The sequence below is a fragment of the Muscardinus avellanarius genome (genome assembly GCF_963383645.1).
Source record: "Muscardinus avellanarius genome assembly, chromosome: 10".
Lineage (NCBI taxonomy): Eukaryota > Metazoa > Chordata > Mammalia > Rodentia > Gliridae > Muscardinus > Muscardinus avellanarius.
Genome location: NC_137796.1, coordinates 93,842,951 through 93,870,412, shown reverse-complemented (window position 1 = coordinate 93,870,412; position 27,462 = coordinate 93,842,951). Strand labels below are relative to the sequence as shown.

General features: G+C 44.4%; 1 protein-coding gene across 1 annotated transcript in view; it reads left to right on the top strand.

Moving 5' to 3' along the window:
• Positions 1-27,462, top strand: part of CACNG3 (calcium voltage-gated channel auxiliary subunit gamma 3) — a gene marked incomplete at both ends in the record, with an annotated part of 105,044 nt that overhangs the window by 76,070 nt on the left and 1,512 nt on the right. Inside the window, 2 exons of the mRNA XM_080702130.1 lie at positions 14,215-14,298; positions 23,957-24,097. Coding sequence (XP_080558256.1) covers positions 14,215-14,298; positions 23,957-24,097 — 225 coding nt within the window. The remainder of the gene's footprint in view (positions 1-14,214; positions 14,299-23,956; positions 24,098-27,462) is intronic.

Sequence of the window (27,462 nt, the reverse complement as noted above, 5' to 3'; positions counted from 1 at the left end):
ACAAAAATTACCTGGGACCACTGTAAACCCCATGTGCCCCAAAATTCTAGGGACAGAACCCAAGGCTCGGCAGTTTCCAGGCCTCCCTCCCTCCCTCTCCAAGGCAATTGCAGCCATCACCAAAAATCACTGTTTTAGGGTATCTGGGTTCTCATATAACAAAGACCTGCTGTAACACCAGGCAGTCAAACATCTCACATTCAAGGGGCTGCTTTTGTTTTCTTAACCCAAGTGCTCAGAAAGCACAAACAAACTTGATATTTGCTCTTCTTCCTGATATCTCAAGGCAAATCTATTACAATGGGGATCTAACAAAAAGACTTTCATGGCTGGACCCAGAGCGCTGGCTTCTAGCCAGCCTCAGCTTTTAGCCCTAAGCTGGGCTTGGGGTGCCAGGAATTTTGGTTACATTGGGCTCCAGGTGCTGGGTTGGCCATGTATCTGAGTTGGTCCAAATTCTAGACATGGCATCTGGGTCAGATGAGCTGCTTAGGAGTGCCCGCCCTCACTCTGAGTATAAGGTGACTGCCCCAAGGTTGCGCAGAAGCCATCAAAGCCTACCCCAGAACCATCAATGTGGGCTGTATAGAGTCTGGAAGAAATGGGTGTACATAATTCTTTCCAGAAGATCACTCAGGAGTTCTGTATATGTCCTCTTTTTCCCCTGGAGGGGGTACATCCTGGAGAAATCTGCCCCCGCAGACCCCCATTCCGGTGTAAAATTCAACTAGTTGAGCCTAAAAGTCTCACTACTCCAGGCCTCTCTGCTCTGGGCCCAGTATTTCTTGACTTAAAGCCAAGAACACTAGATGCAGAGCTGTTTCTGAAGGGCCCAAACAAACTCTAACTTGTCCTTGGCCAAACTTGGCATATCTGGTGGTCTGGGCCTATTCTCTCTGCAGAGTGATGGCTCCTTGGGCTCCCTGCCTCAATTAGCCAGGCAAGGTTGTATGCACACAGACGCACCCACAGACACAGGTCTGCACATAAGCATGCACGTTTCTGCCAGGATAGGGAAAGACTGTACTCTCCAGATTCCTACTGGCTTACTCCCAGTCCAGACCCGAAATTGAGAGAATAAGGACATTAGACCTGTCAGTCAACCTGCATCTCAGTGTCCATCATCATGTTAGTACTATTAAGAGGCCTTTGCTAAAAGCTTAGAACCGGGCGTGGTGGCGCACGCTTGTAATCCCAGCGCTTGGGAGGCTGAGACAGGAGGATTGCACAGGTTCAAAGCCAGCCTCAGCTACTTAGTGAGGCAATCAGCAACTTAGTGAGACCCTGTTTCCAAATAAAATATAAAATAGGTCTTGGAGTATAGCCCAGAGGTAGAAAAGCCCTTGGGTTCTACCCCCAGTACCACAACAACAACAAGAAAAAGCTCAGGTACTGGTGTTGGACAATCCTTGGTTTTATGCTTGCTTTCCCATCTCTAAATGTGTTTATTGAATTAACATATACTTCCATAATACTGACCATGTACTAAGCATCTCTTTAATAGAGGGGGAAACTGAGGCATACGAAAGCCAAGCAACTTGTAGCGAATGTGTGGCAGAGTCAGGATTCAAACACACTGGCCCCAGAGGCCCTTCTTACCCTGCCCTATGAATGATAGCAAGTCGGCTTCACGAAGCTGCAAAGAAAACCCAGAGAGCCCTTCACCCGCTGCCCGGCAGAGTACATCTACCCGACAGTTGATAACATAAGGATTGCTTTGGAAACACTCAACATTCTGGAGATTATAAACACTTAAAAAATGAGGCTATGGAGACTCAGGGGAATTAAATCACCTGCCTAAGGGTTTGGGCTGCCACAGCAAACTACTGTAGACTGGGTGGCTTATAAGTCATAGAAATTTAGTTCGAGTTCTGGAGGCTGGAAGTCTGAGATCCTGTTTTGTTTCCTTTAAAGAACAGTCATTTTAGCCAGGTGTGGGGACACATACCTGTAATCCCAGCACTTGGGAGGCTGAGACCAGAAGATCACAGGATCAAGGCCGACCTCAGCAACTTAGTGAGGCTCTCAGCAATCTTGGGAGTCTCTGTTTCCAAATTAAAAAAATAAAAATAAAAAGGACTAGGGATGTAGCTCAGAAGTAGAATGCTCTTGGGTTTAATGCCTAGCACCAAAACCCAAAATATCAAAAACAAAACAAACAAAACAAAGTGCAGTCATCTTGTTCATTAATTTACTGGTCTAGACTCTCCTCAATGAGAATGTGGAGACTGAGGACCAGAGCCTCCTGCCCTGCCCACCTGTGAATCCCTAGGGCCTAAAAGCAATGTTCACGGCTCAATTCTCACACCTCCTCTCCCAGGTTGTGGTCAGCCGTCCCTTCTCACCTGTCCCCACTGGGTCTATCCTGCAAGACCAAGCACCGCTCACGCCTAACACTCCAGCTGCTGAGTTCCCAAATGACTCTCTCCTGCTCATTCTCTCTTATCATCACACACACACTTCCCTCTGTTTGGAGAAACACACCTCCCTCCTTCTGATCGACTTCTAATTAACCTTCAAGTCTCAGACAGGATTGTGCTCAACACTCAGTTAACAAAAATCACTCTGCTGAGTTCTCAGGTGAGGGAATTTTAGGTGAGAGAGGTGCTTTATATGCAATCCTTTCCATTCTGTTTGAATTTTCTATGTACATATATATATTTTTAATTTAGCAAGGATCATCTGAATATAGGGTAATGGTCTGCTTGTTGTTTTCTTTAGTGTGTGTGTGTGTGTGTGTGTGTGTGTGTGTGTGTGTGTGTTACTGGGGATTGAATCCAGAGGCATTTTACCTCTGAGCTACTTCTGCAGCCCTATTTTATTTTCTATTTTGAAATAGGATCTCACTAAGTTGCAGAGGGCCTCACTAAGTAGCTCAGGCTGGCTGTGAACCTGTGGTCCTCCTGTCTCAGCCTCCCAGGTACCAGAATTTCAAGTGTGTGCCACAGCATCTGGCTATATATTTCCCCACTAAAAGTAAAATCCTACTAAATGTTATTCTTAATTACCAGGACCACAATGACTTAGTTATTCTCACTTTGTTGTATGGATTCATAGCCTGTAAGAAACCATCTAACTGAGCCCTTTCACTCATTTTAATATATTTTTTCTCTAAAAAAAATCATTTTCAGCTTTCCAAATAGACTCATTCTATCACCTGGAAAAAATGGTACCTTTATTTTCTTTTTGAGGGGGAGTACTTGAGGTTGGACCTAGAAGTATTCTACCTCCAAACTACACCCCCCAGATCTATTTATTTATGTTGCTTATTTGTTTACTTTTATATGCTTTTATTGGTGCATTATACTCCCACATCATGTTGACAGTGGCATACATGCAGACAGTATTTAATTCCCCCTCCTCCAGTCTCTCACCCCCTCCCCCATACAGAGTACTGAGCTCGACAGTGGTATTTTCACATATATACACAAAGCCGATGACAGTAATTCTTTCAATGATCCTCACTCTTCCCCCTCCCCTTCCCCTAGACAGCCCACTTGGTTCCACTGAGGCTCCTCCTCCACTATCTGGAGTCCCTCCAGGATTCCAGTTCCTCCCTAGCTTCCACATATTAGAGAAAACATATGACCCTTCACTTTCTGTGACTGGCTAATCTCATTAACATGATGTTCTCCAGGTCCTTGCATTTTCCTGCAAGTGACATAAGTTTGTTCTTTTTTTTATCACTGAGTAGAATTCCATTGTGTGTATATCCTATAATTTTGTAATCCATTCATCTGTTGATGGACCCCTAGGTGGGTTTCACAATTTGGCTATTGTGAATTGTGCTCCTATAAACACGGATATGCATATATTACTCAGTTCTCTGATTTCAGCCCCTTTGGAAAGATACCCGGGAGAGATATAGTCATATTATATTTTGGGTTCATTCCCAGTTTTCTGAGGCATCTCCACACTAATATCCGTAGAGGCCAAGCTAATTTGTAATCTCACCAACAGTGTAGAAGAGTTCCCATTTCCCCACATCCTTGCCAACATTTATTGTTAATTTACTTCTTGATGACTGTCATTCTGATTGGGGTTAGATGGAATCTCAGTGTAGCTTTGATTTTCATCTCCCTGATATTGAACATGTTTTATGTATTTATTAGCATTTGTATCTCTCGTGAAGTGTGTTTAGTTTAATTGTGCATTTTTTGATTGGGATTTTTATTGTAAAGTCTTTTAAGTTCTTTGTATATTCTAAATATTAATCCTCATCAGAGGGATAACTGGCAAAGACTTTTCCCCATTCTTTAGGCTTTCTCTTTAGACTCTTGATGGCTTCCTTTGATGAGCAGAAACTTTTTAGTTTAATGCCATCCCATTTTATTGCTTCTTGTTTTAATTTCCTGAGCCATGGGTATCTTGTTGAGGAAGTTTTTACCTGTGCCTTTATGTTGGAATGTTGGACCTACACCCTCCTCTAGTAGCTTCAAAGTCTCTGGTCTAACGTCTAGATCTTTGATCTATCTCAAGTTAACTCCTATGCATGGTGAGAGGTAAGGATTTAGTTCCATTTCTCTATAACTAGATAACTAGTTTCGCCAATACCATTTATTGAAAAAACTGTCGTTTTTCCAATGTATGTGTTTGGAACCTTTGTTGAAAACCAATTGGTTATAACTGTATATTTGTTTCAGTATCTTCTATTCTGTTCCATTGGTCGATGTGTCTGTTTTTGTGTCAGTACCATACTGTTTTTATCACTATAGCTCTGTAGTATAATTTAAAGCCATAAATTGTGATGCCTCCTGCATGGTTTCTTGTTGCTGAAAATTGCTTTGGCTATTTTGGGTCTTTTCTTTCTCCATATGAAATTTATGACTGATTTTTCTAGATCTGTGAAAAATGATATTTGTATTTTGATAGGGATAACATTGGCTCTGTAGATCACTTTTGGTAGAATAGCCGTTTTGATATTTATTCTGCTTATCCAAGAGCAAGAGAAATCTTTATATTTTCTAAGATCTTTAATTTCTTTCTTTAGTGTTTTGTGATTTTCATTGTAGAGATCGTTTACCTCCGTGGTTAAGTTTATTCCTAGGTATTTTATTGGTTTTGAGGTTATTGTGAATAGAATTGTTTTCTGGATTTCTTTCCCAGTGGATTCATGGTTGTCATATAAAAAGATTACTTTTTTAGGCTGATTTTGTATCCCACTACTTTGCTGGATTTGTTAATCAGCTCTTTGTTAATCAGTCTTTTGGTTGAAGTTTTGGGGGTCTTTTAAATGTAGGATCATGTCATCTGCAAATAGAGGGATAATTTTAATTCTTATTTTCCTATTTGAATTCTTTGATATCCTCCTCTTGTCTTATTGCTCTGAGAAGAGTCTCAAGGACTATATTGAAAAGGAGTGGTGATAATAGGCATTCTTGTCTTGTTCCTGATTTTATAGAGAATTCCTTCAGTTTTTCACCATTCAGTATGATGTTGGCTTTGGGTTTATTATATATTGCCTTAAAAATGTTGAGGTACATTTTTTCTCTTCCGATTTTCTGCTGTGTTTTTGGCACGAATCCATGTTAGATTTTGTCAAATGCTTTTTAAGCATCTATTGACATGATCGTGTGATTTTTGTTCTATTTATTTGGTAAATAATGTGTATTGACTTGCATATGTTGAACCAGCCTTGCATTCCTGGGATGAAGCAAACTTGGTCATGGAGTACAATTTTTTCTTGATGCAGTTTTGAATGTGTATGGCTAGTATTCTGTTTAGAAGTTTTGCATCTATGTTCATCAGTTATTTGGTCTTAATTTTCTTTCTCTGAGAGATCTTTATTTGGTTTTGATATTAAGGTGATACTGGCCTCATGGAAGGAGTTTGGAAGAATTCCATCTCTTTCTGTTTCACAGACTAACTTGCGAAGTATTTGATTTAGTTCTGCAAAGGTTTTGTAGAATTCAGCTGTGAATATCCATTTGAACCTGGACTTTTCTTTGATGAAAGGATTTTCGTCGCTGTTCGTATCTTTGCTTGCTATTGGTTGATTTAGGTTTTCTATATCTTCTTGGTTTAATTTAGGTAGGTTGTATGTGTCTTGAAATCTGTTGATTTCTTCCATGTTTTTCAGTTTATTGGAATATACATTTTCAAAATAGTTTCTGATGATCCTCTGAATCTCCCCACTGTCTGTGGTAATGTCTCCTTTTTCATTTCTGATTTTAATAATTTGGGTTGATTTTCATTTGGTTAAGTAGGCTAAGAGTTTGTCAATCTCACTCATCTTTTCAGAAAACCAGCTTTTTGTTTTGTTGATCTTTTGTACTGTTTTTTTCTCTTTATTTCATTTATTTCTGCTCTGATTTTAATGATCTCCTGCCTTCTACTGGCTTTGGGATTAGACTATTTCTATTTTTCTAGGTCCTAGAGGTGTGTCACTAGGTTATTTGGTGACTGTTTTTTTTTGTGTGTGGTACTGGGGTTGGAACCCAGAGGCTTTCTACCTCTGGGCTATATTCCAAGACCTATTTTATATTTTATTTTGAAACAGGGTCTCACTAAGTTGCTGAGAGCCTCACTAAGTAGCTGAGACTGGCTTCTAACCTGAGTGATCCTCCTGTCTCAGCCTCCCAAGTGTGGGGATTACAAGCGTGCGCCACCACGCCTGGAGACTTTTTTTTTTTTTTTTTGGTGGTACTGGGGTTCCTGGAAGCCCTTCTACCTCCAGGCTACACTCCCAGACCTATTTTTTATTTTTGGAAACAGGGTCTCTTAAGCCAACACAGCTGGTTTCGAACCTGTGCGATCCTCCTGTCTCCACCTCCCAAGCACAGGGATTACAAGCGTGCGCCACCACGCCCGGCGCCTTTTTTTTTTTTTTTTAATGTGGGAAATCAGTGCTACAAATTTTCTTCTTAAAACTGCCTTCAAAGTGTCCTATAGATTTTGATACATTGTGTCTCTATTTTTGTTTAATTCTAGAAATTTTTTATTTCTCCTCTCATTTCTTTTCTGATCCAATCCTCATTCAAGAGTGTATTTTTCAGTCTCTATGTATTTATGTAATTTATTTTGGTCTTCCTATTGTTGATTTCTACTTTCATTCTACTCTGACCTGAGAGATGCAGGGAAATATATTATTTGAATTTGCTAGTACTTGCTTTGAAGCCCATGATGTGATCTATTTTGGAGAAGGTTCTATGAGCAGCTGAGAAGTGTATTGAGGTATTACTGGTTGAAACATTCTATATATGTCTATTACGTCTATTTGGTTTATAGTATTCTTTAGGTCTGAAGAATCTTTACTCATCTTTTGCCTGAAATATTGACCCAATGATGTAAACGGTGTGTTGAATTCTCCTGATATTATTGTATTTGGGTCTGTTTGAGGCCTGATGTCCGGAAGAGTTTGTTTTATAAAAGTGGGTGCAGCCGGGCATGGTGGAGCATGTTTATAATCCCAGAATTTGGGGGACTGAGACAGGAGGATCATGGTTTATGTACAGCCTCAGCTACTACTTAGTGAGGCTCTTTGCAACTCAGTGAGACGCTGTTTCAAAATAAAATGTAGAGCTTGGGGTATAGCTCAGAGGTAGAATGCCCCTGGGTTCCATTTCTAGTATTGAAAAAAAAAAGTGGGTGCACCCACATTTGGGATGTTAGTGTTTACTATCATTATATCTTCTTGTTGGGTTGTTCCTTTCGGTTATAAGAACTGACCCACTTTGTTTCTTATGTTTTAGCTTAAAGTCTGTTTTGAGCTGGGCATGGTGGCCAATGCTTGTAATCCCAGCATTCGGGAGGCTGAGACTGGAGGATCGCGGTTCAAAGACAGCTCAGCTACTTAGTGAGACCCTCTGCAACTCAGTGAGACCCTGTTTCAAAATAAAGAATAAAAGATAGGGCAGGGATTGTAGCTCAGAAGTTGAATGCCCCTGGGTTCCATCCCCAGACCTGCAAAAAAAAAAAAAATCTGTTTTGTCAGATGTATTTATTTTTATTTTGAAGTAGGATCTTGCTAAGTTCCTGAGGGTTCTACTAAGTTGCTGAGGCTGTCCTCAAACCTACAATACTCCTGCCTCAACCTCCCAAGTTCTGACAACACAGGCATGTGCCACCACACCTGGGTTCATTTTTTTCTATTGCCTATAACTCAATTTGTATACTCACTAGAACTTATAGAACTGTGATCAATAATATGCACAATGATAGGCATTCTTATCTTATTCTTTAATAAAAATGCTTCAAGGGTTTAGTTTTTAAGGAGCACTGGTGTAAAGGCACACCTTTCCTCCTATGAAGAAAGAATTTTTTCCTTGTCTGGTATAATCTTCTCTACTCAGGATGAAGTGATAGTCACCACCAAACCAGTCTCTGCAATTCTACTTCAACAGCTCAGGAAATCTCTTCTGAATATTTCTTCCATTCCAAAACTCTTCCCAAGCTCCTGTGCCCTCTTGGGTATCACTCCTGCCCTGTACTGGCTCCCCACTAAATTCCACAAGTATGGGTAGGGGCTAACTGGGTGATGAATGCATGTATGTCTACACAAGTTTTTTTTTTAATCCCATTATGATGTATAAATACAATTCACCAATAAAAAAAAATTTTTTTAAAGAAAAAAAAATTCGGAAGTAGCCACTAGATTTGTCCTTAAACCAAACACTGTTGGTCCTCTTTCTGGTTTGGTTTTCTCCCTGCCTCAGGGCCTTAGCTTAGAGCTGTTTTAAGACAGTGTTTATCTCTGTCTTCAGAATCCCTGCAGTTGGTACCTTTTCAACATCTCTTTGGTTTCATCCAGTGCAATTTATGGGCAAGTCCAATCTCAATCTATTTTCTTAGATTTACTGATATGGGGAAATCCTCCTAAGAAAATGTAAGTGAGAAGAACAGCATGGTCTTAATCTTGCTAAGTCATTTTTGCATGAAAGCACAGGGAGGGGGGTGGAAGAAAGCCTGGAAGGAAATGTAAAAATGCTAACGAATAGTTATTTCTGGGAGCCAGCAATATGCTACGGATATGAATGGCCAAGTTCACTGTATCATGAGTGTGTGTCTTGGGGTGGCGGCAGCTTCAGGATGGAGTCTTCCTGGAGGAAATTCTCATTTCCCTTTCCTTTTTATATTGCTTTTTAAAGTCTCACCATGTTGCCAATGTGTCTCTTCTGGTCCTAAAATACCTACCCAAACCAATGGTAGTAATAGCTGTAATTTATTGAGTTCTTACTTTGTGCCAGGAAGTGGTACAGAGGGCTTTCACAGCACTGCCTGATTAAAAGATTTATGTGTAAAGTGCTGAGAATGGCGTCTGGCACCGGGACCAGTATTCCTGCCTCCATTAATTCTCATGGCACCGCCATGAAGTCGCCATCCCTCTCATTATCACCCTGTGGTAGGAGAAGATGCTGAGGTCTGGAGAGGTCATTTGCTATTCATACCACAACCAATAAGGGGCTGGGTCAGGATTTGTACGAAAGTGAGACTCCAAAGACTGGGCTCTTGCTAAACACATTTTGGGCTCAGGGGTTGCAAACTCCAAAATATCTAAAGGGATGAGCAAGTATCATCGGGATCAGTTGGAGACCTTGACCAACTGGAGGACTCGTGCCTGGGCTAATGAGGGCTTGCTGTCATGTGAAAATGTGGGACAGAGCTCTTCTTTTTTAAAGAAAAATTGTAAATCAGGTTTCCATGTGAAATATCCTGAATATGTATTTATTTGTTTATAATATTAGGGATTGAATTCAGTGTCACTAGACCTCCAAGCCACACTTCTAGTCCTTTTTTATTTTTATTTTTATTTTGAAACAAGATCTCACTAAGCTGCTTGAAACTGGCCTCCAACCTGAGACCATCCTGTCCCAGCCTCCCAAATACTGGAATTATAGGCATATGCCACCATGCCCAGCAAGATATCCTGAATTTTAAGTTGTAGCAACACATTTTTTTTTTTTTGCAGGTCTTGGTTCCATCCCCAGTACCGCAATAAACAAACAAACAAACAAACAAACAAATCAACCAATCAATAAATAAAAATATGTGATAAAATATGCCAGATAAAAGAAAAACACAAAGCTGGGCATGGTGGTTCATGCCTGTAATCCCAAGATTTAGGAGGCTTAGACAGGAGGATTGTAGGTTCAAAGCCAGCAATGCAGTGAGACTCTCAGGAACCTAGTGAGACCCTGTTTCAAAACAAAAAATAAACATGGCTCGGGGTGTACCTCAGAGGTAGAGCACCCATGGGTTCAATCCTCAGTATTACACAAAGAATGTGATAAAACCATATAGCAAATAAAACCACAAAACAAAACAATCTGCAACCCAGATTTCTGCAGCCCAAAGCCACCATCATTTGCTCTAGAAGCCCCAGTCTGGATTAAGCCTCCACCAAATTCCCCGCTGCCTTTCACCACTGCTTTCTGCTTTTGCCCTCACAGGACAGAAATCATCAACCCAGGCTTCGGCCAAGTGTTTCTTAAAGGGCCAGAGAGTAACTACTTTCAGCTTTACCCTCGGCCAGTCCCAGCTCCTCCTTAGCAGCATGGAAGCCACCACTGAAACTGTGTAAAAATGGGCGTGGTTGTTCCAAGAGAACTTTAGGTCTAGGCATGATAATTTGAATTTCCCTTATTTTTTTTTGCTAATCATGTAAATATGCAAAGGCCATTCTGAGATCACGGACGGTACAAAAACAAGTGGTGGGCCACCTGGGAGTATGTCTCCAGGAGCCACTGATTCTAAGTCCTAGTTTGCTGGTTGTTAGTCCTACTTTTAAACGGACTTAAGTCATCCCCAGTAAGCGCCCATTTTTCAAGCAGATGCAAGAGTGCACATAATCCCAATTTCCCACAGTGATTCTGATGCGTCTGTTGCAGGAAGGAGGGGGTCACCCTCTATCTCACTTGAACCTTTTCTTCCTACAAAATATTTCATGCAAGCTGTAAAACAGCTAACAGTAAGCTAATGCCACAGCCAACATGCTTGCCCCTGGAATCATCCTTGCCCCTGAAATCACACTGGCCCTGGAATCTATCTGTGATGGGGCACCATGGGCTGACCTCATTGCCACCATCAGTTGCAGGGGACAGATTGCAGAAGTATCATTAAGCCACCTGGCAAAAGACTTGGCTTAGAACTCGGAAGCCCTTGGAAGTAGTGCAAGTCCCAACATTGCTTAGGACCTTGGACTTGGGACTCGGCCAGAACTGCGCTTGAGCGAGGCACTTACGAGCTGTGTCCTGGGGGAAATCAGTAATGGCCCTGAGTTTCAGTTTCCTTGCCCGGAAAATGCTTGTGCAGATTGGCACCTGGACTATTGTAAAAAGACAGCATGTGTTATTTATGATGATTTACTATCCGGTCAACTGGAAGGAGTGAGGCTTAAAAACAAAGAGAAATGTACAAATGAAACTCTGGAATCTGAACAAGAAAAATCAAGGCCTTTATGTTTTGTTTCAATATTCCTAGGGTCTTCTTACCTGGATTCTCTTATTTTTCTTTTTGGTTATTAGTGTATTCATTTTTGTTTTTATTTTTGTGGGGGCTATTTTTTTTGGAACTGAGAATTGAATCCAGGAGCATTTATTTATTATTTAATTTATTTATTTAAATTTTTTGTTTGGAAACAAGTCTTGCTAGGTTGCCGAAAGTCTAAGTTTCTGAGGCTGGCCTTTAACCTGCCATCCTCCTGTCTCAACCTCCCAAGTATTGGGATAGCAGGTGTGCACCGCCATGCCTGGCTCTCAGTCTATTCTTTGCCTGGTGATCAGAGAAACAAAGAGATGTTATACATATCTAATTGCAATTATTGTGAAATGCTCCTGGCTCAGAGTCTACTTAGAGTAGGGGTTAAATAGTACCCTTATCCTTATAATAATAGACATAGTGATAGTTGACAGAATAATCATCGCTATTTATAGTGTGATGGTAAAACCACAGGCTTTGGAGCCTGTTCTCAAATATTTATTTTCTCACTCATCAGCCATGACACCTTCATCCCCTCTGTGACCCTTATGCCAATGTTACTAGCCCTTACTGACCATAGGATAGAAAAAATAAACAGGTAGAAAGGAGACCGATAGGAAGGAGAAGTAAAATAGAACTTTGATATAAGAACCTAGTGTTAACATTCCTCAACCTCTACTCCCCAAGCTAGTTCTTCTTCCTAGACCCATCCACCCCAAATTCCTGGGAAATCTATAGATCCTAGAGTTAACAAACAAACAAACAAAAAACATAATTGCCCTGTGCCTGTTAGCAAGACAGAAACCTTTAACTTAGGACACTCTCCAGCTTATCTGTTGATCATACAATGGAGACCATGGTCGATCTGAGGACCCTAAGGATGACCAGACTATAGAAACTGCCTGTAGACTGCCTTCCCAAACCTTCCCATGCCCACCCTTCACCGTGTTTTTTTTTTACAGAAGAACCCTGCACCTCCAAAATTACATCTCTCTCTTGAGGTAGCCCACATCCTACCCTGAATGTGTGTTTCCTCCTTTCCTAAATAAACCTCTGTCTGTGTCTCTGTCTGGCATGTACTGAAATTCTTTTCCATCACATAAGCCAAGGACCCTGCCAGTGCTGAGGTGGGTTTTCTTCTTTGTAAACTCCTCAGACTGCTCAAGAAATCAACCCTCCTCTGTGACAGCACCTCCGAGGGTGGTGGGCCAGAGTAATTGAGATAAGGATTGTACGATTTGACCCATGTGCCTGGCCTTTTGGAAGCTCTTAATTAGTAGCAGCTATTATTATGAAGTGCCTACAGATTTGCAAAAAAAAAAAAAGATCTCATGTTGATACATGGCCTTTATTCTTATAATAACTGCTCTGAAACATAAGCGCGGCTCTGCCTGATTCTCACCCTTCCTTTTCTGCCTCTCACAACACTACACTGCCCCTCACCTCCTGCTGTCTCTGCAGACAGGGAGGAGGACAGGAACGCATGATTTCATGCTGTGCTTGTGGCGAGATGTTCTGAATATTGTCTGTCATTTGTAAGAACTGACAGAGCCATTAACTGCCCCAGAGATTGGTTAATTGGCTAGTTAATAAACACCCACAATGATGATCAAACATGCACGATGAGCGTAGTCAAGTTTACACTGAAGGTGGGAATGGAGGTAAAATGCCAATGGCTTCTTTGAGATGAATCCTTGGTACTTCTTTGGCTCCACACAGCAAGGGACAGCGATCCTGGTCCCTGGTGTGTGGGCAGAGGGAGAGAGGGAGAGGGATCATGAGGCTGGAGCTGAGCAACCTTGGAGAGAGTGGATATTCCAGAATGGCTGGATTCTGGATCTGCTCCTTACCTGAGTGCTCTCAAGTGAAATTCTTAAAGCCTGGCTTTCTCATCTATGAAATGGGAAGACTCACATAAACCCACCTCTCTTTTCCTTTAGCTAACAGGAGGGTTAAGACAGTCACATAGTAAGTGCATATGCTTCCAAGTTTTCCACCCATCTAAGTGGTTGCCAACACCATACAGCATTTCAGAAGCAGAGCTGCTCAATCTACTTTTTGGGCTCTATGAGTATGTCAGTTGACCTTAAGTTACTGTGACAAAATAACTGAGATTAATCGATTTTTTTTTTTTTTTTTTTGGTCCTAGGGATTGGATCCAGGGACCTTCTACCACTGAACCATACTCCTAGCACTCCTTTTATTTTATTTTGAAATAGAGTCTTGCCAAGTTGTTAAGAGTCTCTCTAAGTTGCTGAGCTGGCCTCCACCATGGAATCCTCCTGTCTCAGCCTTCCAAGTACTGGGATTACAGGCATATGCCAACACATTTGGCTGACAAATCATCTTTGCAGGAGGAAAAGCTTATTTTGGCTCATGGTCCATGGCCAATTGGCTCTGTTGTTTTTTCAGCCAAGTTCATGGTAGAGCAAAGCTGCTCCTTCCCAGGGACCAGTGAGCACTGAGGGAGAGGAAGGGCCCAGGGTCCCAATTATCTCCTTCAAGGGCAGCTCCTGATGACTTAACTTTCATCTAACTAGGGCCCACCTCCTCAGATTCCTGTCTCCCCACAATACCCCAGCTAGGAACCAAGCCTTTAACACATTGGCCTTAGGGGGTCATTCAGGATCCAAACAGCAACTGGTCTCCTTGAGCCCTAAATAAAGATGTTGCCAGGCCCACCAATGCACAGCTCCCAGTAACCAGGGGATGGGTCTGCACCATGTGGTTAAGGATCCAGCCTAGGCCCCAGAGATACTGCTTTCTCCCCTTGGCTCAGGACCACTCTTGTTTCCACAGGGGCATTCCGAGGCGTGTGCAAGAAAATTGATCACTTCCCTGAAGATGCAGACTACGAACAGGATACAGCCGAATATCTCCTACGTAAGTCATCTAACTTCCGGGATCCTCCCACTTCCGGGGCCCTCCCACTTCCGGGGTCCTCCCACTTCCAGAGCCTCCCCTGGGAGGAAGGGAAGGATCCCCTGCCATCCCTCAGTTACATCTATCTGAGTTTGAGGTTCCCCAAGTAACAATTTCTAAGTGCAAAAGAGCTTCAGGTGTTACTAGACAGAGGCAGAGGCATTCACGGGGTTCTGATATTTAAGTCTCTTTAATCTCAGTGAGCTGGAAATAGAAAAAAAAAAAAAAAAGAAAAGAAAAGTAGGTGAATCAAACCCAAAAGGTCTTTTTAGTCTACTTAGGAGAAAAATCTAAGGAATTTTCTTCAACTTGAATACAAGTTTTCACCTTCCCCAGAGGGCTGATTTGAAGTGCTAATGGGCAAAGTGCTAATGGGTGAGGTGCTAATGGGCGAGGAGGTCCCCAGGGATGAGGCCTGGGCAGATAAATACACACCAAAGTTTACTTCTTTGACTTCCCTTCAGTTTCAATCCTACTGGGACAGGGCCAGTGTCTCCATAGAATTTTTCCAAGGTCAGTAACCTGGATAGGGCATAAGCAGTCATAACTATGGCACAGAGGGGCCGGTAGAGTGTGGTGGCTTTGAGCCAGGGCTCCGGAACCTGACTGATTTGGGCTTTGACCCTAGTTTGACTCCCTACTGGCTGGGTGGACCTGGGGCAAGTTGCTTTACCTCCCGATCTCTTTAACTTTCTTCATCTGTTTCTGAGATAGAGATTATAATGTCATTTATCTGACGGGGTCATGAAAATTAACTAAGCTAATGCATATTACACTTCGCCCCAGGCCCAACATGTAATCTCAAGGCAGCTTGGGTTAGCTCTTGTTTGCTGCTTGGAATTAACAATCGCATAGTTCAGTTGCAGACACAGGATGCTGTTTGTCATTTATAAGAACTGACAGAGCCATTAACTGCCCCAGAGACTGGTTAATTGGCTAGTTAATAAGCAGCCACAATGATTATCAAACACACACAATGAGGTTAGTCAAGTTGATGCTGAAGACAGGAAAGGAAGCAAAATTGTTCAAGACACACGGGGAGTTTGGTTTGGGATTTAAATGTGATTTCTGTAACTCCTTCAGGAATGTCTGTTGAGCTCACTCAAAAGGAAATATTTCAAGGCACCGACTAATTTGCTATTCGAGAGTGTTAGATGTTAAGGTTTTTTAATGTGATAATAAGTAAATACAAACTAAGAAACTGGTCTATGTAGGTTATGTTTATAGCTCACGACTCAAGTGTTTGAGAGCTGAGGCGTAGCTCAGTGGTAGAGGGTGTGCTCAGCATGTGGCTTGCGTGAAGTCCTGAGTTCTCCGTTCCCAACAGAGGAAAGGAAGGGAGGGGAAAGAGTTTAGAGTTTTTTAATTAAAATCATTTCTGGCTCCTATCAGGCCTGCTAGTCTGCAGACGGCCCTGTGTCTACTTCTGAACCTTTAATTACACAACAGCAGAAGTGGTATGGGGTCAATCTAAAAGAACAGTCATTTTTAGGCTGGCTTTTTGCATATAAACAGGCCAGTTCTCTCGTTTCAGTCTCTCTTCACCCACTGGAATTTATCCAAACCCCTCATATCAGCAGCTCAAAAAGGTTTGGTATGTAGCCAGGCATGATGGTGCATGCTTGTAATCCCAGCATTTGGAAAGCTGAGACAGGAGGATCGCGGTTCGAGTACAGCCTCAGCTACTACTTAGTGAGGTCCTTTACAAATCAGTAAGACCCTCTTTCCAAGTAAAGAATAAAAAAATAGGGCTGGGGTTGTAGCTTGGAGGTAGATGCCCCTGTGTTCCATCCCTAGTACCAAAAAAAAAAAAAAAAAAGGTTTGGTGTGGGAAGGAAAAGTCACGTTTAGAGATGCAACATACCCCAAATCGGGGGTGCGACACCGATGGCCTGGACCTCCTCAAAAGAGACTGGCTTTGGAGTCACTCGCTACCAGTAGGATTTCACCAGAGTGCCCATAGTTTTATCTTTGTTTTTCTTTCCTACTCAGATGAAACATTTTGACGTTCACCCTGCTGGAGACTAAACAGAACCATGACTACTATTCTACCACCTGCAAAATTGGCTCTAAGTTCTTTGAAGAGATCAATTGCTTTTTGGACAAGATATTTTTTTCCTCTCCAGAAGTGTGGGGCCCTCTTTTCCTTCCTCTCCTCTCAGCCCCATCCCATGGCCCATTCACCAATAGCCACGGAATCTAGTTCAGTTTAAGAAAGGACCTTAACAAGCACACAGATTTTATGGAATCTCTGACCTAACCATTTGGGGCCAAGGTCATGTTCTGGCGGGGATCTTCTTACCTACCATAGAGCTGATGCTGCCAGTTCCCATCATGTCCCATGGCCCTGATGCAACTCAGCTTCTATGGATGTTTTCTCTGCTGTTTTCTCTTTCTCATGTATACTTTGGGGTAGGCTATAGCTTAAACCTATATCTTAGTCTGTTTTCTCTTACTGTAACAGAATACCTGAAGTTGGGTCATTTATAAAGGTTTGTATGGCTCACAGTTCTGGAGGCTCAGAAGCCCAAGAACATGTGCCATATCTGCTTGGCATCTGCTACGGGCCTTCTGCCTACATCACAGTGTAGAAAAGAATGTTACACAGTGAGACATCAAGTGTGCCAGCTGGAGTCTGACTTCTTCAGTTCCCAGTGCTATCGGGGGAGCCCCATACTTGTGACCTCATCTAATCCTGATTGCCTCCCAAAGACCCTTCTTCTATTATAATTAGCATGCCAATTCAGAAATTACATTTCATCACATAAATTTAGCACTGGAGCAGAAAATTAAATAGTCCCCAGGACCTGTTGAGTAGGAAATCCCCCCAACACAGCACCGCACTTAGCAAAGTCCTTCTCAGACATAATGGTGGGATTACACGGGAACAAGCTGACCTCCCCACCTGCAAGACCCTAACTGAGCTCTGGAAAGTTTGGACAGGAGAAAGAGGGAAGGAAAACAATAAAACCTTTCTGTTCTGAAGCCACTGTGCGTGCACTGGGCTGAGTCATGCAGGGTGAGCTCCAACCTAAGCAGGAGAAAATGGCAGCAGAAACCCCTATTTTAAGGCAAACACCAGCAGCCAGAATGAAATCTGCTCACATCCTATTTGTAGAGCAAAAGGTGGGGTGGGGTCTTACCACCGATGGCTTGTGAAATGACTACTTCACCACTTTGAAAACGGCCACATTTTATACATCACATATGTACACATTTCAAATCGACACCGTCCTTACCAACATCATTCAGTAGCTTTGGATGTTTGAAGCACTTCCTTGGGGTACCCTTCAAAGGTTAATCATGTTTTGAACTTTTTGAGAAAAGAATTCTCCTTTAATCAAATAATCTCATTACGTTGAACATCCGAGCAATTTCAACCAATACACAACGCAAACGATCTTTTTAAGGGCTGGTTCACAAGTTCCAAATGAGTGCTTGAAACTGCTAGAGGAGACAGACCCATCCCCAATAACTGGGGGGCTGTGCACCCAGAGTCCAGGTAGAAATCCACAGGTCACACATGAACATTTTTAAAAAATTATTTTATCAGTGCCTTGCAATTATACAGCATAGTCAGACTCAATGTGGTAAAAAAAAAAAAAAATACACATGCACACAGCTCTCGGAGTATTTCCCTCCACATCTCACCGGCTCTCCCCTCCTGCCTCCCCACATGACTTAGTGAGAGGGGTAGTAATACCTTCACATAGCGCCAGCGTATCTTGGACTACTTCCTCCTTTAGCCCTCCCTCTTCCTCTCCCGAAATTCCTCTCTCAACCCCTTCGGCCACTCTCCAAGTTTCTCTGCATTATCCAAAGTCTCTCGTGTTTCCCGTTTTCTCCATTTAGGAGAAATTCCTAGCTTCCACATACGAGAGAAAACGAATGACCCTTGACTTTCTGAGACTGACTAATCTCACTCAGCGTAATGTTCTCTAGTTCCATCCATTTTCCTGCAAATGACGTGATTTTGTTCTTCTTTGTGGCTGAGTAGAATTCTATTATGTGTATACACCGCAGCTTCTTTATGCGTTCGTCTGGCTATAGTTTAGCTCTTATGAACTGCACTGCTATCAACAAAGATACGCATGTATCATAGAGTATTCTGGCTTTAATTCTTTAGGAAAGATACTGAGGGGTGGTGTAGCTGGGTCATACGGTGGCTCCACTCCTAGATTTTGAGGAACCTCCAAACTGATGTCCACAGTAATATATATGTACATTTTTAGAAATTATCAATGAATTCCTCCCACAGCTGGACCCATTAGAAATAAGCTACACTAAGCCAGGCGTGGTGGCGTGTGCATGTAACCCCAGCATTTGGGAGGCTAAGACAGGAGGATCATCGCGGTTCACAGTCAGACTCAGCTATTTAGTGAGGCCCTTTGCAACTCAGTGAGACCCTGTTTCAAAATAAAGAATAAAAACTAGGGCTGGGGGTGTGGCTCAGAGGTAGAATGCTCCTGGGTTCCATCCCCAGTACCACACACACACACACATACACACACACAGAAAAGTAATAATAAATAAGCTACACCACACTGGGGCCCCTGAAGCCACTCTTCTGTGAGAACACTCTCTGGGTGGGGAAGGGGGTGTTAAAGGAACCAGGGGGTCGGTTCTGCCTTCTTCAAGAGTCAGAGTGAAGAAAAATTTCTCCTTTGCCCTCTGAAGGTTCACTGTACTGAATTGAACATAGACTAAAGAAATAGTAGAAAGGGAATACAAATTTATGAATGAGCAAAATGGGGGGAAATCGTAGCATGCTGGAAAAATCACAGAGGTGTGACTACTCAGGAGTCCCACAGGATTTAGGAACTGATATGCCCATTGTTTCTATGGGGGAGGGTGCAATAAGCGATTTGGAGGGGGGAAGGGAATTGGGGGAGGAAATTCAACGGGCCTGGGACCAGGACTGGCTAGCAGAGTGACAGTGGACTGTAAAAGAGTCTCCGCGGGACCAAAATAGAGGCAAAGGCGTGTGACAAGTCTGTCCAAGTCTGTTGACACACTTCAGTCTTTCTTCCTGTGAAATGAGTTCAGTTAATGAAAACCTAGAGAAGAGACCAGAGATAATTGCTTCCTCTTTGGCGGGTCTGGACCTTAGGCAGATAAGGGAAATTTGCAGAAAGCCTCTTCCTGCTGCTGGGGGCTTGGGGAGTGGTGGGGCCCGTGGTGCAGAGGAGACAAGGTCAGGGAGACCTTGATTCTGAACCTGCCTCCTGAAAGGCCTTTTCATTTCCTTTAGATCAAATTACTTGCCATGCCAAAAAAAATATATATATAAATATAAACATATTTCCAAGTTACCATTCTCTGAACTCCAACAGAAGCCTGAGCATAGCAGCGAATCTCTGAAGGATGCTGAGCAGGCCGGGAGCTCCTTCCCCCACACCTAAATCTCCCCACAGGTTTTCTAGGCAGTTTGAAACCCCTCCCAAAATGTCACCATCACAGCCGGGGGTGTGAGGGGCAGAGCTATCTGGGATCCTGAACTACCTCGATCTTCCTGTTGGGTCACTGGGGGGAGTCCAACTTGAAACAAAGTCAACCCCTCCATCTTCTCTTCATTCAGAGAACCCCATCCCTGTGGGGTGTGGCAGTGCACACCTCCTGTAATCCCAGGAGGCTGACTCAGTAGGCTTATATTTGGAGACCAGCCTCAGGAATGTAGCCAGACAACCAGACCCTCAACAGCTTAGTGAGACCCTGTTCCAAATTTTAAAAATAAAAATAAAGGGGGGGACTGCAGGAATAGCTTGGTGGTAGAATGCCCCTGGGTTCAATCTCTGTTACGGTTTTGGGAGAAGATGTTACGGTTAGGGAAACTGTCCCCAGGGACCTTTGTTAGACCCCTGGGGATAATTCCCCCCAAAGCCCACAAAAAAACCACAAAACCCACGGGTTCTTGTCCTGAGCTAAGGATAAATATGCAATAGCCTGGACTCTTGCTGAAGATTTAAAGAAGTTTATTAAAAAGACAGAAAAAAGAAATACAGAAGACAGTTACAGCCTCATGTTACAGGTTTGAACGAAATCACCAAAAATCCCTGGATGGAGAGTATTCTTATAGTCAGCCCGACCAGATGGGCGGCAGGTCCTTTGATATGTAGATATCCTGCCCTGTCTCTAACCCAGGTATCCTGCTCTGTCTCCAACCCAACCAGATCCACCCCCTCTGGGGCAGGGCGGGCAGCTCTGTCTCAGGCACAGACCCCCACACCTTTTGTTACACTCCAAAATGTGTTAAGTTGCTTCTCCATAGGATTTCCTCACATCCTTGAGGAACTGCCTCGCTTCAGAAATGTAAAAAGGTCCTAGGCTTCTTCTATGCCTTTGCTAATTATCCATGGTAAAATCTGCTGCCCTCTCCCCACCGTTCCTGGCTTTCTTCACTACCAAAGATATATTTTAAAATTGGAAATCTTTCCCAATACTGGTACATTAATACATTTTGAAACCTCTTCCCAGTACTGGTACAATCTCCAGTACAGAGAAAGAGAGATTGAGAATCCCGCCCTTGTATGCCTGTAGCTCCTTACTCCAGGGCTCCTCCACCTTCTCCTTGGGAAAGGCTAGAGCTAGCTCGCCACACCTGTGGAGAATAAAGCTTAAAACACGGAGTAGTGGAAACTCAGCTTTGAGCCTCTTGTGGCCAAGATGAACCGGTTGATCCTGCCCCGCCCCCATACCACTTCCGGGCAGGGGTCCTCTCAGCCATCGCTCCACCATTCACTCAGCAAAGAGTAAGAGTGGCGGCCCATCCACCAGGGAATTCTGATGGCTTTAACTTTCAACTATAAAATACACCCCGCATTCCACCAGGTACCACCTCTGATCTGCCCCCCAGTCCAAGTGGAGGTTAGCTCTCCTCCTGGCCTCTGCAGGTCTATGGGTCCTGAAGTAGCCAGCCCCTGGAGGGCCCCACCCTGGCTCAGTGCTCTGCTCCCACCGCTTGGAATGTTTAACAATTTGGAAACCAGAGATCTTTCATTATTTTTTTCTTGATGTATTAGTAGCAACTTAACACAATTTGGAGTGTAACAAAAGGTGTGGGGGTCTGTGCCTGAGACAGAGCTGCCCGCCCTGCCCCAGAGGGGGTGGATCTGGTTGGGTTGGAGACAGAGCAGGATACCTGGGTTAGAGACAGGGCAGGATATCTACATATCAAAGGACCTGCCGCCCATCTGGTCGGGCTGACTATAAGAATACTCTCCATCCAGGGATTTTTGGTGATTTCCTTCAAACCTGTAACTTGAGGTGTATTTTACCTCCAAGCTACACCCCCAGCCCATTTTTTGTTGTTCTGAAACACAGATTCATGAGGTTGTTGAGGTTCTTGCTCAGGTGCTAAAGCTGTCCTCAAACCCGTGATCCTCCTGCCTCGGCCTCTCAAGGACTGGGATTGCAGGCATGTGCCATTACACCAGACTGGAACCAGAGTTTTTTTTTTTTGTTTTTTTTTTTTTTTTTTTTGCAGTACTGGGGTTCCTGAAGCCCTTCTACCTCTGGGCTACACTCCCAGACCTATTTTTTATATTTTTATTTGGAAACAGTCTCTTAAGCCAGCGCGGCTGGCTTTGAACCTGCGCAATCCTCCGCCTCCCAAGCGCGGGGATTACAAGCGTGCGCCACCAGGCCTGGCAGATCTTATGTTTTTGTTTAGTATAAGGCCCTGCAAATTCTGTAGCTGACCCTGCCTGTCATCTCTACTAGAATGTAAGCTCCACGAAGATACAGCCCCTGGCTCTTTTGTATATCTATGGACACAGAATTCATTCCACTTATATATTCTGGTCTGTTCATACCAGGAAATACAGACGATCCCTGTATTACGATGTTTGGTCTTGGGATTTTTCGACTTTGCAGTGTTGCAAAAGCAATAAACATTCAATAGAAACCTGAGTTTGACTTTTGAATCCGGAGCGGCATCAGTAAGCGGCAGCTCCCAGTCAGCCAGCACCGTCACGTGGAGAAACCACCAAGACTACTGAACTGGGCAGCTGGGACGTCCAGGTCAGGTGTGGTCAATGCATTTTCAACTTAGGATATTTTCAATGTACCATAGGTTCATGGTGACTTAACCTCACTGTAAGTCAAAAAACATCTGTACTCTTGTACTGGTTGAGCAAGTACAGACCCCCCACTACCACCACCATCCTGGGACCCCTCTCCCAGAACCTTAGCCTCTCTCTTGAGGCAGAAACCCAGGCACCGACACAAGGGGCTGCCTCCAGGACTCCTTGGCCACAGGCCCTTTCCAAGGGCAGCACTGGCATCTTAGTGGGTGATAAACATTCCTGCAACTGCCCTACACCCAGCAGGGCTCCTGGAATCTAATAGGTTTTCGGTCAATATTTGCCAAATGAATACATTCCTGGGTTTTAAGTGGGCATCACCAGGCTCTGTATTATGCAAATGCAGGTGTGGGCTGAGGAAGAGGCCGCATTTTGATGAGCGGCAAATGCTCGGATAGAAGTCTCCACGTTCAAGGCTGGATACGTAATTTGCAGGTCCTCATATAAAATAAAGCCCCTGCGCTCCAGATGTAAAACGCAGGCGGGAAAGCTTTTTTTCTTTCTTCTGCAGTCTCTCCCTCTTGGCCTGTCATAGTGGTTTTTACTTTTTGATTTTGTTGTTTGGCTTTTGGGGTTTGGTTTATTTTTTTATTTTTTGGTCCTGGGATTGAACCTGGGGGCCATTCTACTGCTGAGCTATACCCCCAGCACTATATTACACACACACACACACACACACACACACACACACACACACATATATATATATTTGGAAACAGGGTCTTTCTAAATTGCTGAGGACCTGACTAAGTTGCTGAGGCTGGCTTCGAACCTGCTGCGATCCTCCTTCCTGTCTCAGCCTCCCAAGTCCTGGGATTACAAGCATGGGCCACCTTGCCCGACTGTCCTAGTCCTCTTTGTTATTTAATGTCATACTCTCTTGGACAGGGGGACACTGTTGGAGTGAGTGTGAACCCACCCACGATCCTGGGGCTTGCTTGCACTTGATTCTCCCTGTGTTTATGCCCAGGCCCCCAGCAGGGACAAAGGGTGACAATGGTCACTTGGCAGAGGCAGGAGAGAGCTGAAAACCATCCCAGGGAGGTGAGAAGGTAAAGAGATGATGGATGGTGGGTAGTCAGAGGCCCCTCTGAGCCAAGGTCCCCAGCTCCTGGCATGCCCCAGAAGAACTCAAAGACAAACGGTTTAGACAGCTGAGCGCCGTGGGACACGCCTGCAATCCCAGTACTTGGGAGGCTGAGACAGAAGGATTGAAGGTCCTCTGCAACTTACTGAGACCCTGTTTCAAAGTTAAAAAATAAAATAAAATGGGGCTGGGAGTGTTGCTTGGAGGTAGAACACCTCCGAGGTTTAATCCCAGGATTGTGTACACACATACTGTTTAGACTCAGGAAGGCGACTAAAGAGTGCTCACCCCAACTACCAGGCCCCTGAGCCGTGGTCTCAGGCCCATGTTGGGGTGGGAGGGCTTGTTTTGCAATTTCTATGTTTTCTTCCCTTAGGCACCCCACGCCCCTGGCAGGCAGATGCCAGGGCTGGCTGGGGCGCAGGTGAAGCCTGTCTCCTTCTCTCCGCAGGGGCTGTGAGAGCCTCCAGCGTCTTTCCCATCCTCAGCGTCACGCTGCTGTTCTTTGGGGGCCTGTGCGTGGCGGCCAGCGAGTTCCACCGCAGCCGGCACAATGTCATTCTCAGCGCGGGCATCTTTTTCGTCTCTGCAGGTGAGTGATGCCCCCCAGCCCCCCGACCTTTACGGACCTCCCCTAAATCAAAGCCAGGGCCGAGTGGGGAAAGTGATGTTGCTATTCAGGGTCCCCCACCAGGAGACAAGCAAGACAATGTTCAACACGTTGGGCTAAGGCTGAGGACTTAAAGAATCTCATTAGAACCAACGATGTGGAAACTCTAGCTAAGGGTGGCAGGGTCGGCTCAAAGAGAAAGCGAGACTGGTGAACGAAAGAGCGTATGCGTGTGCTTGCACGTATACGGAAGGTGGACACGTGGACACGCGTGTGAATGAGGAGCAGATTCGGTGTATTTGCAAAGGCTCCGCCAGCTGGATGTAGTGGGGGCATGCCTGTACTCCCAGTGCTTAGGAAACTGAGACAGGAGGATGGCAGGTTTGAGATCAGCTTCAGGAAATTAGCAAGATCCTCATCAACTTAGCAAGACTCTGTTGCAAATTTTTAGAAAATGAAAAGGATGGAGGTATAGCTTGGAAGTAGAATGCCCCTGGGTTCAAACCTTAGTACAAGAAAAGCAAAAAGTAAAAGAAAAGAAAAAGGGACTTCATCTTTCAGTCTTTCTGGTTCCTTGGGCATGATGTATATTATGCCTGGTCCTTGGAAACACGGGTTTGCCAGTTAACTATTATACACAGCTTTTCAAGATCTCAAATGCTCATATCCTCGGAGCATCTCTGGGAACAGAGCAAGGTGAAGACCAGCAGCCCAGGTGCTCTCAGAAATGTGCCAAATAGCGTCTCTGAGAAGCAGAGGCTCGAGGCGGCGAGAGGACAGGGGCACTCTTCAGGAAAGGGTCCCATTCCCAGCCACCTCTCTCCACCCTTTGCCCCATCCCTCCTCTACTCTCATCTTCCCCTTCCTCTGGGTTTCCTTCCCTCCTTTCATTGTTCTACTCTCTCTTCCCATCCCACCCCTCTCAAGGCAGATGGAAGCCGTCCAAATGAATCGCTCTACAGACCCAAAAAACAAGGCAGGGAGGAGAAAAGGCAGGACCTCTCTTCCTGGTGATGCACACTACAGCGGTCCCCCTCATCCATGGACCCGTACCCCACTCCCTATGACTTGGTTCCCTTGGTGGGAAGGTGGCAAAATAATCATAGCATCAACTTCATAGGGTCGTTGGAAGGAGTCTGGGGGTAAACAGCACAATGTCGTTTTCTAATATTGGAAAACGCGGCAACTCTACAGTTCAAAGCCTGGAGTCCAGCACCCCGTCCTAGTCCCCATAAGACCTTGGCTAGGTTCCTTTTACTTTTGTTTCTTCTGTTAAACAAGAAAATGAGAAGCATCCAGCTCTGAGTCTCTGGGAGTCCATTCACGTGGTCAGGCAGGATGCCGCCATCTTGCCCCGGGGAGATGTGGTCAGCCCGAAGGTGGCTGTGGTCTCAGACCACGCTCTGTGTGGAAGGATGTTAATAAGCAGCAAACCCAAGCACTTGTTTTGCTCTGAGACACAGTCCTGTCACTGATGGCCCCATCCTGGCTCTGACTGACCCAGAGCATCAGTACCAGTGTTATGCTGATGTGCAGTTTTCTAAGAACAAGACAAGATCATTATTTTATCCCCCAAGGGGACTGTTAGGAAAGCGTGTGTCACTAGCAACTTTATTTGCACAAGGGACATTGTGAAAAATGGCAAATAGATTAGATACATGGGCACTGAAAAGCCCAAAGGGGAAGCCAGACGCTTGGGGCCTAACCCTAGAACCCTCTACTGATCTCCCCCAGGAACCCCAGGAGTCTCTGTTTTGCCACCTATAAAATGAAAGTATCGGCAGCTTCAACACCCTCCAATGCTCTTTTTGACTCAGTTATACCAAGCAATCAACAGCTCTTTATTGAGCACTTACTGTGTACCAGGCATGTGCATAACTGGGCTTAGAGCAGTGCCTAGCATCTGGTGTGTGCTCAGCACTTAGTAGCTGTTATGTACAGTGCGTATTTAATGCTCACTTCAACTCAACTCCTTCATTTTTTTCCAACATATGCCCTGTGCTTTTGCTTTGGCCCAGGCTCTGGACTAGGAGCTGGGGCCCCAGCCATGAGCAAGCCTGGTCCCCGCCCACAGAAAGTTCACAGTCTAACGCGTGGGATGAAGCAGTCACCCCCTCACATCTTGTTCTCTCTGAACCTCGCTCCTGCAATCTCGGTCTACTATGGCTAAGAGTCTGGGCTTCCAAGTCCACTAGGATTATGTCCTAGATGGATCAACACAGGAAGTTCCTTAACCTCCCTAGCACGTTGGTTTCCTCCTCTGCAAAAGGGGGCGTCATTTGTTGAAAAAGCAAATAATTGAGTGAATTATTGCAAGAATTGCGATGAATTGCAATAATGCGTTCAAAGGATGCCTTCAAAGACTCTACACAGCGCTTGGCACCCAGCCAGTGCCCACCTCTTTAACCTAGTTTGACATCTGAGCTGCTCTTTGAACTTTTTTTTCTTTCCTTCCTTCCCACCCCCAGCAAGACCTCTTTGGGGGGAGAGGGCGCTTCCTAAACTTGGCCAGCAAGATTTCCCAGCCAGCAGAGCAGAGGAAAAACCTTGGCTCTGCAGAATCAGGGGGCCTCACTAGAAGCCGCCTTCAGTGAGCTGAAATGTCTTTGAAGTCTGCCTCCCATTTAACTTAAAAATTCATGTGAATTCTGCTTTCGCCTCCTTATTATACCCATGTTAATTTTAATATAAAAGAACGTGTCTTCCTTACTAATCTCCCAGCCAAATTGACACTACAGGAAGAGGAGCCGTTTTTCATCCTCTGGTTTCTTGCAGCCTGACAGAGGGCTGCCTGGGTCAGCTCTTACATTGAGAAATGGTTCCGTGATTAGAACATGCTGAGCACATGCAGGGTACTGCCAAGAGGACAGAGGGCAGGTGTGGACCCTGGCCCTGCACTCCAGGGGCAAGTCCCAACAGAGAATGCCCAGAAGCGATATTCAAAATATTAAACACCTTCCTACATGTGCACCAGCCAATCAGAATGGCAGCCCTGAAGCAGATGCTGTGGCCCTGCTCTGCCACGCTTTAACCCTTTAGTTGCTTGAATATAGGGAGACCCTGGGGAGACCTAGAAAGAATACAGAACATTCCAGCAGTGGAGGGCAGAACTCAGAAGGTTCTGGAAATGGTTACTTATCAAGTAGTGTTGGGAGCTATAAGAAGAACAGCTTCCATGTCCCGCCACCGGACAGGTAGCTTAAATTTGGAGGTAAGGAATTGCCAGCTGGTATACCAACCCCTTGAGTCATTGTTGGCACCTGGACGAGGCCCTTGAAGCAGAGGGACAAAAAGAGACATCTCCCCTTTGGCCCAATGATGTGAGAAAAATAGCCAGAGATGAGCAC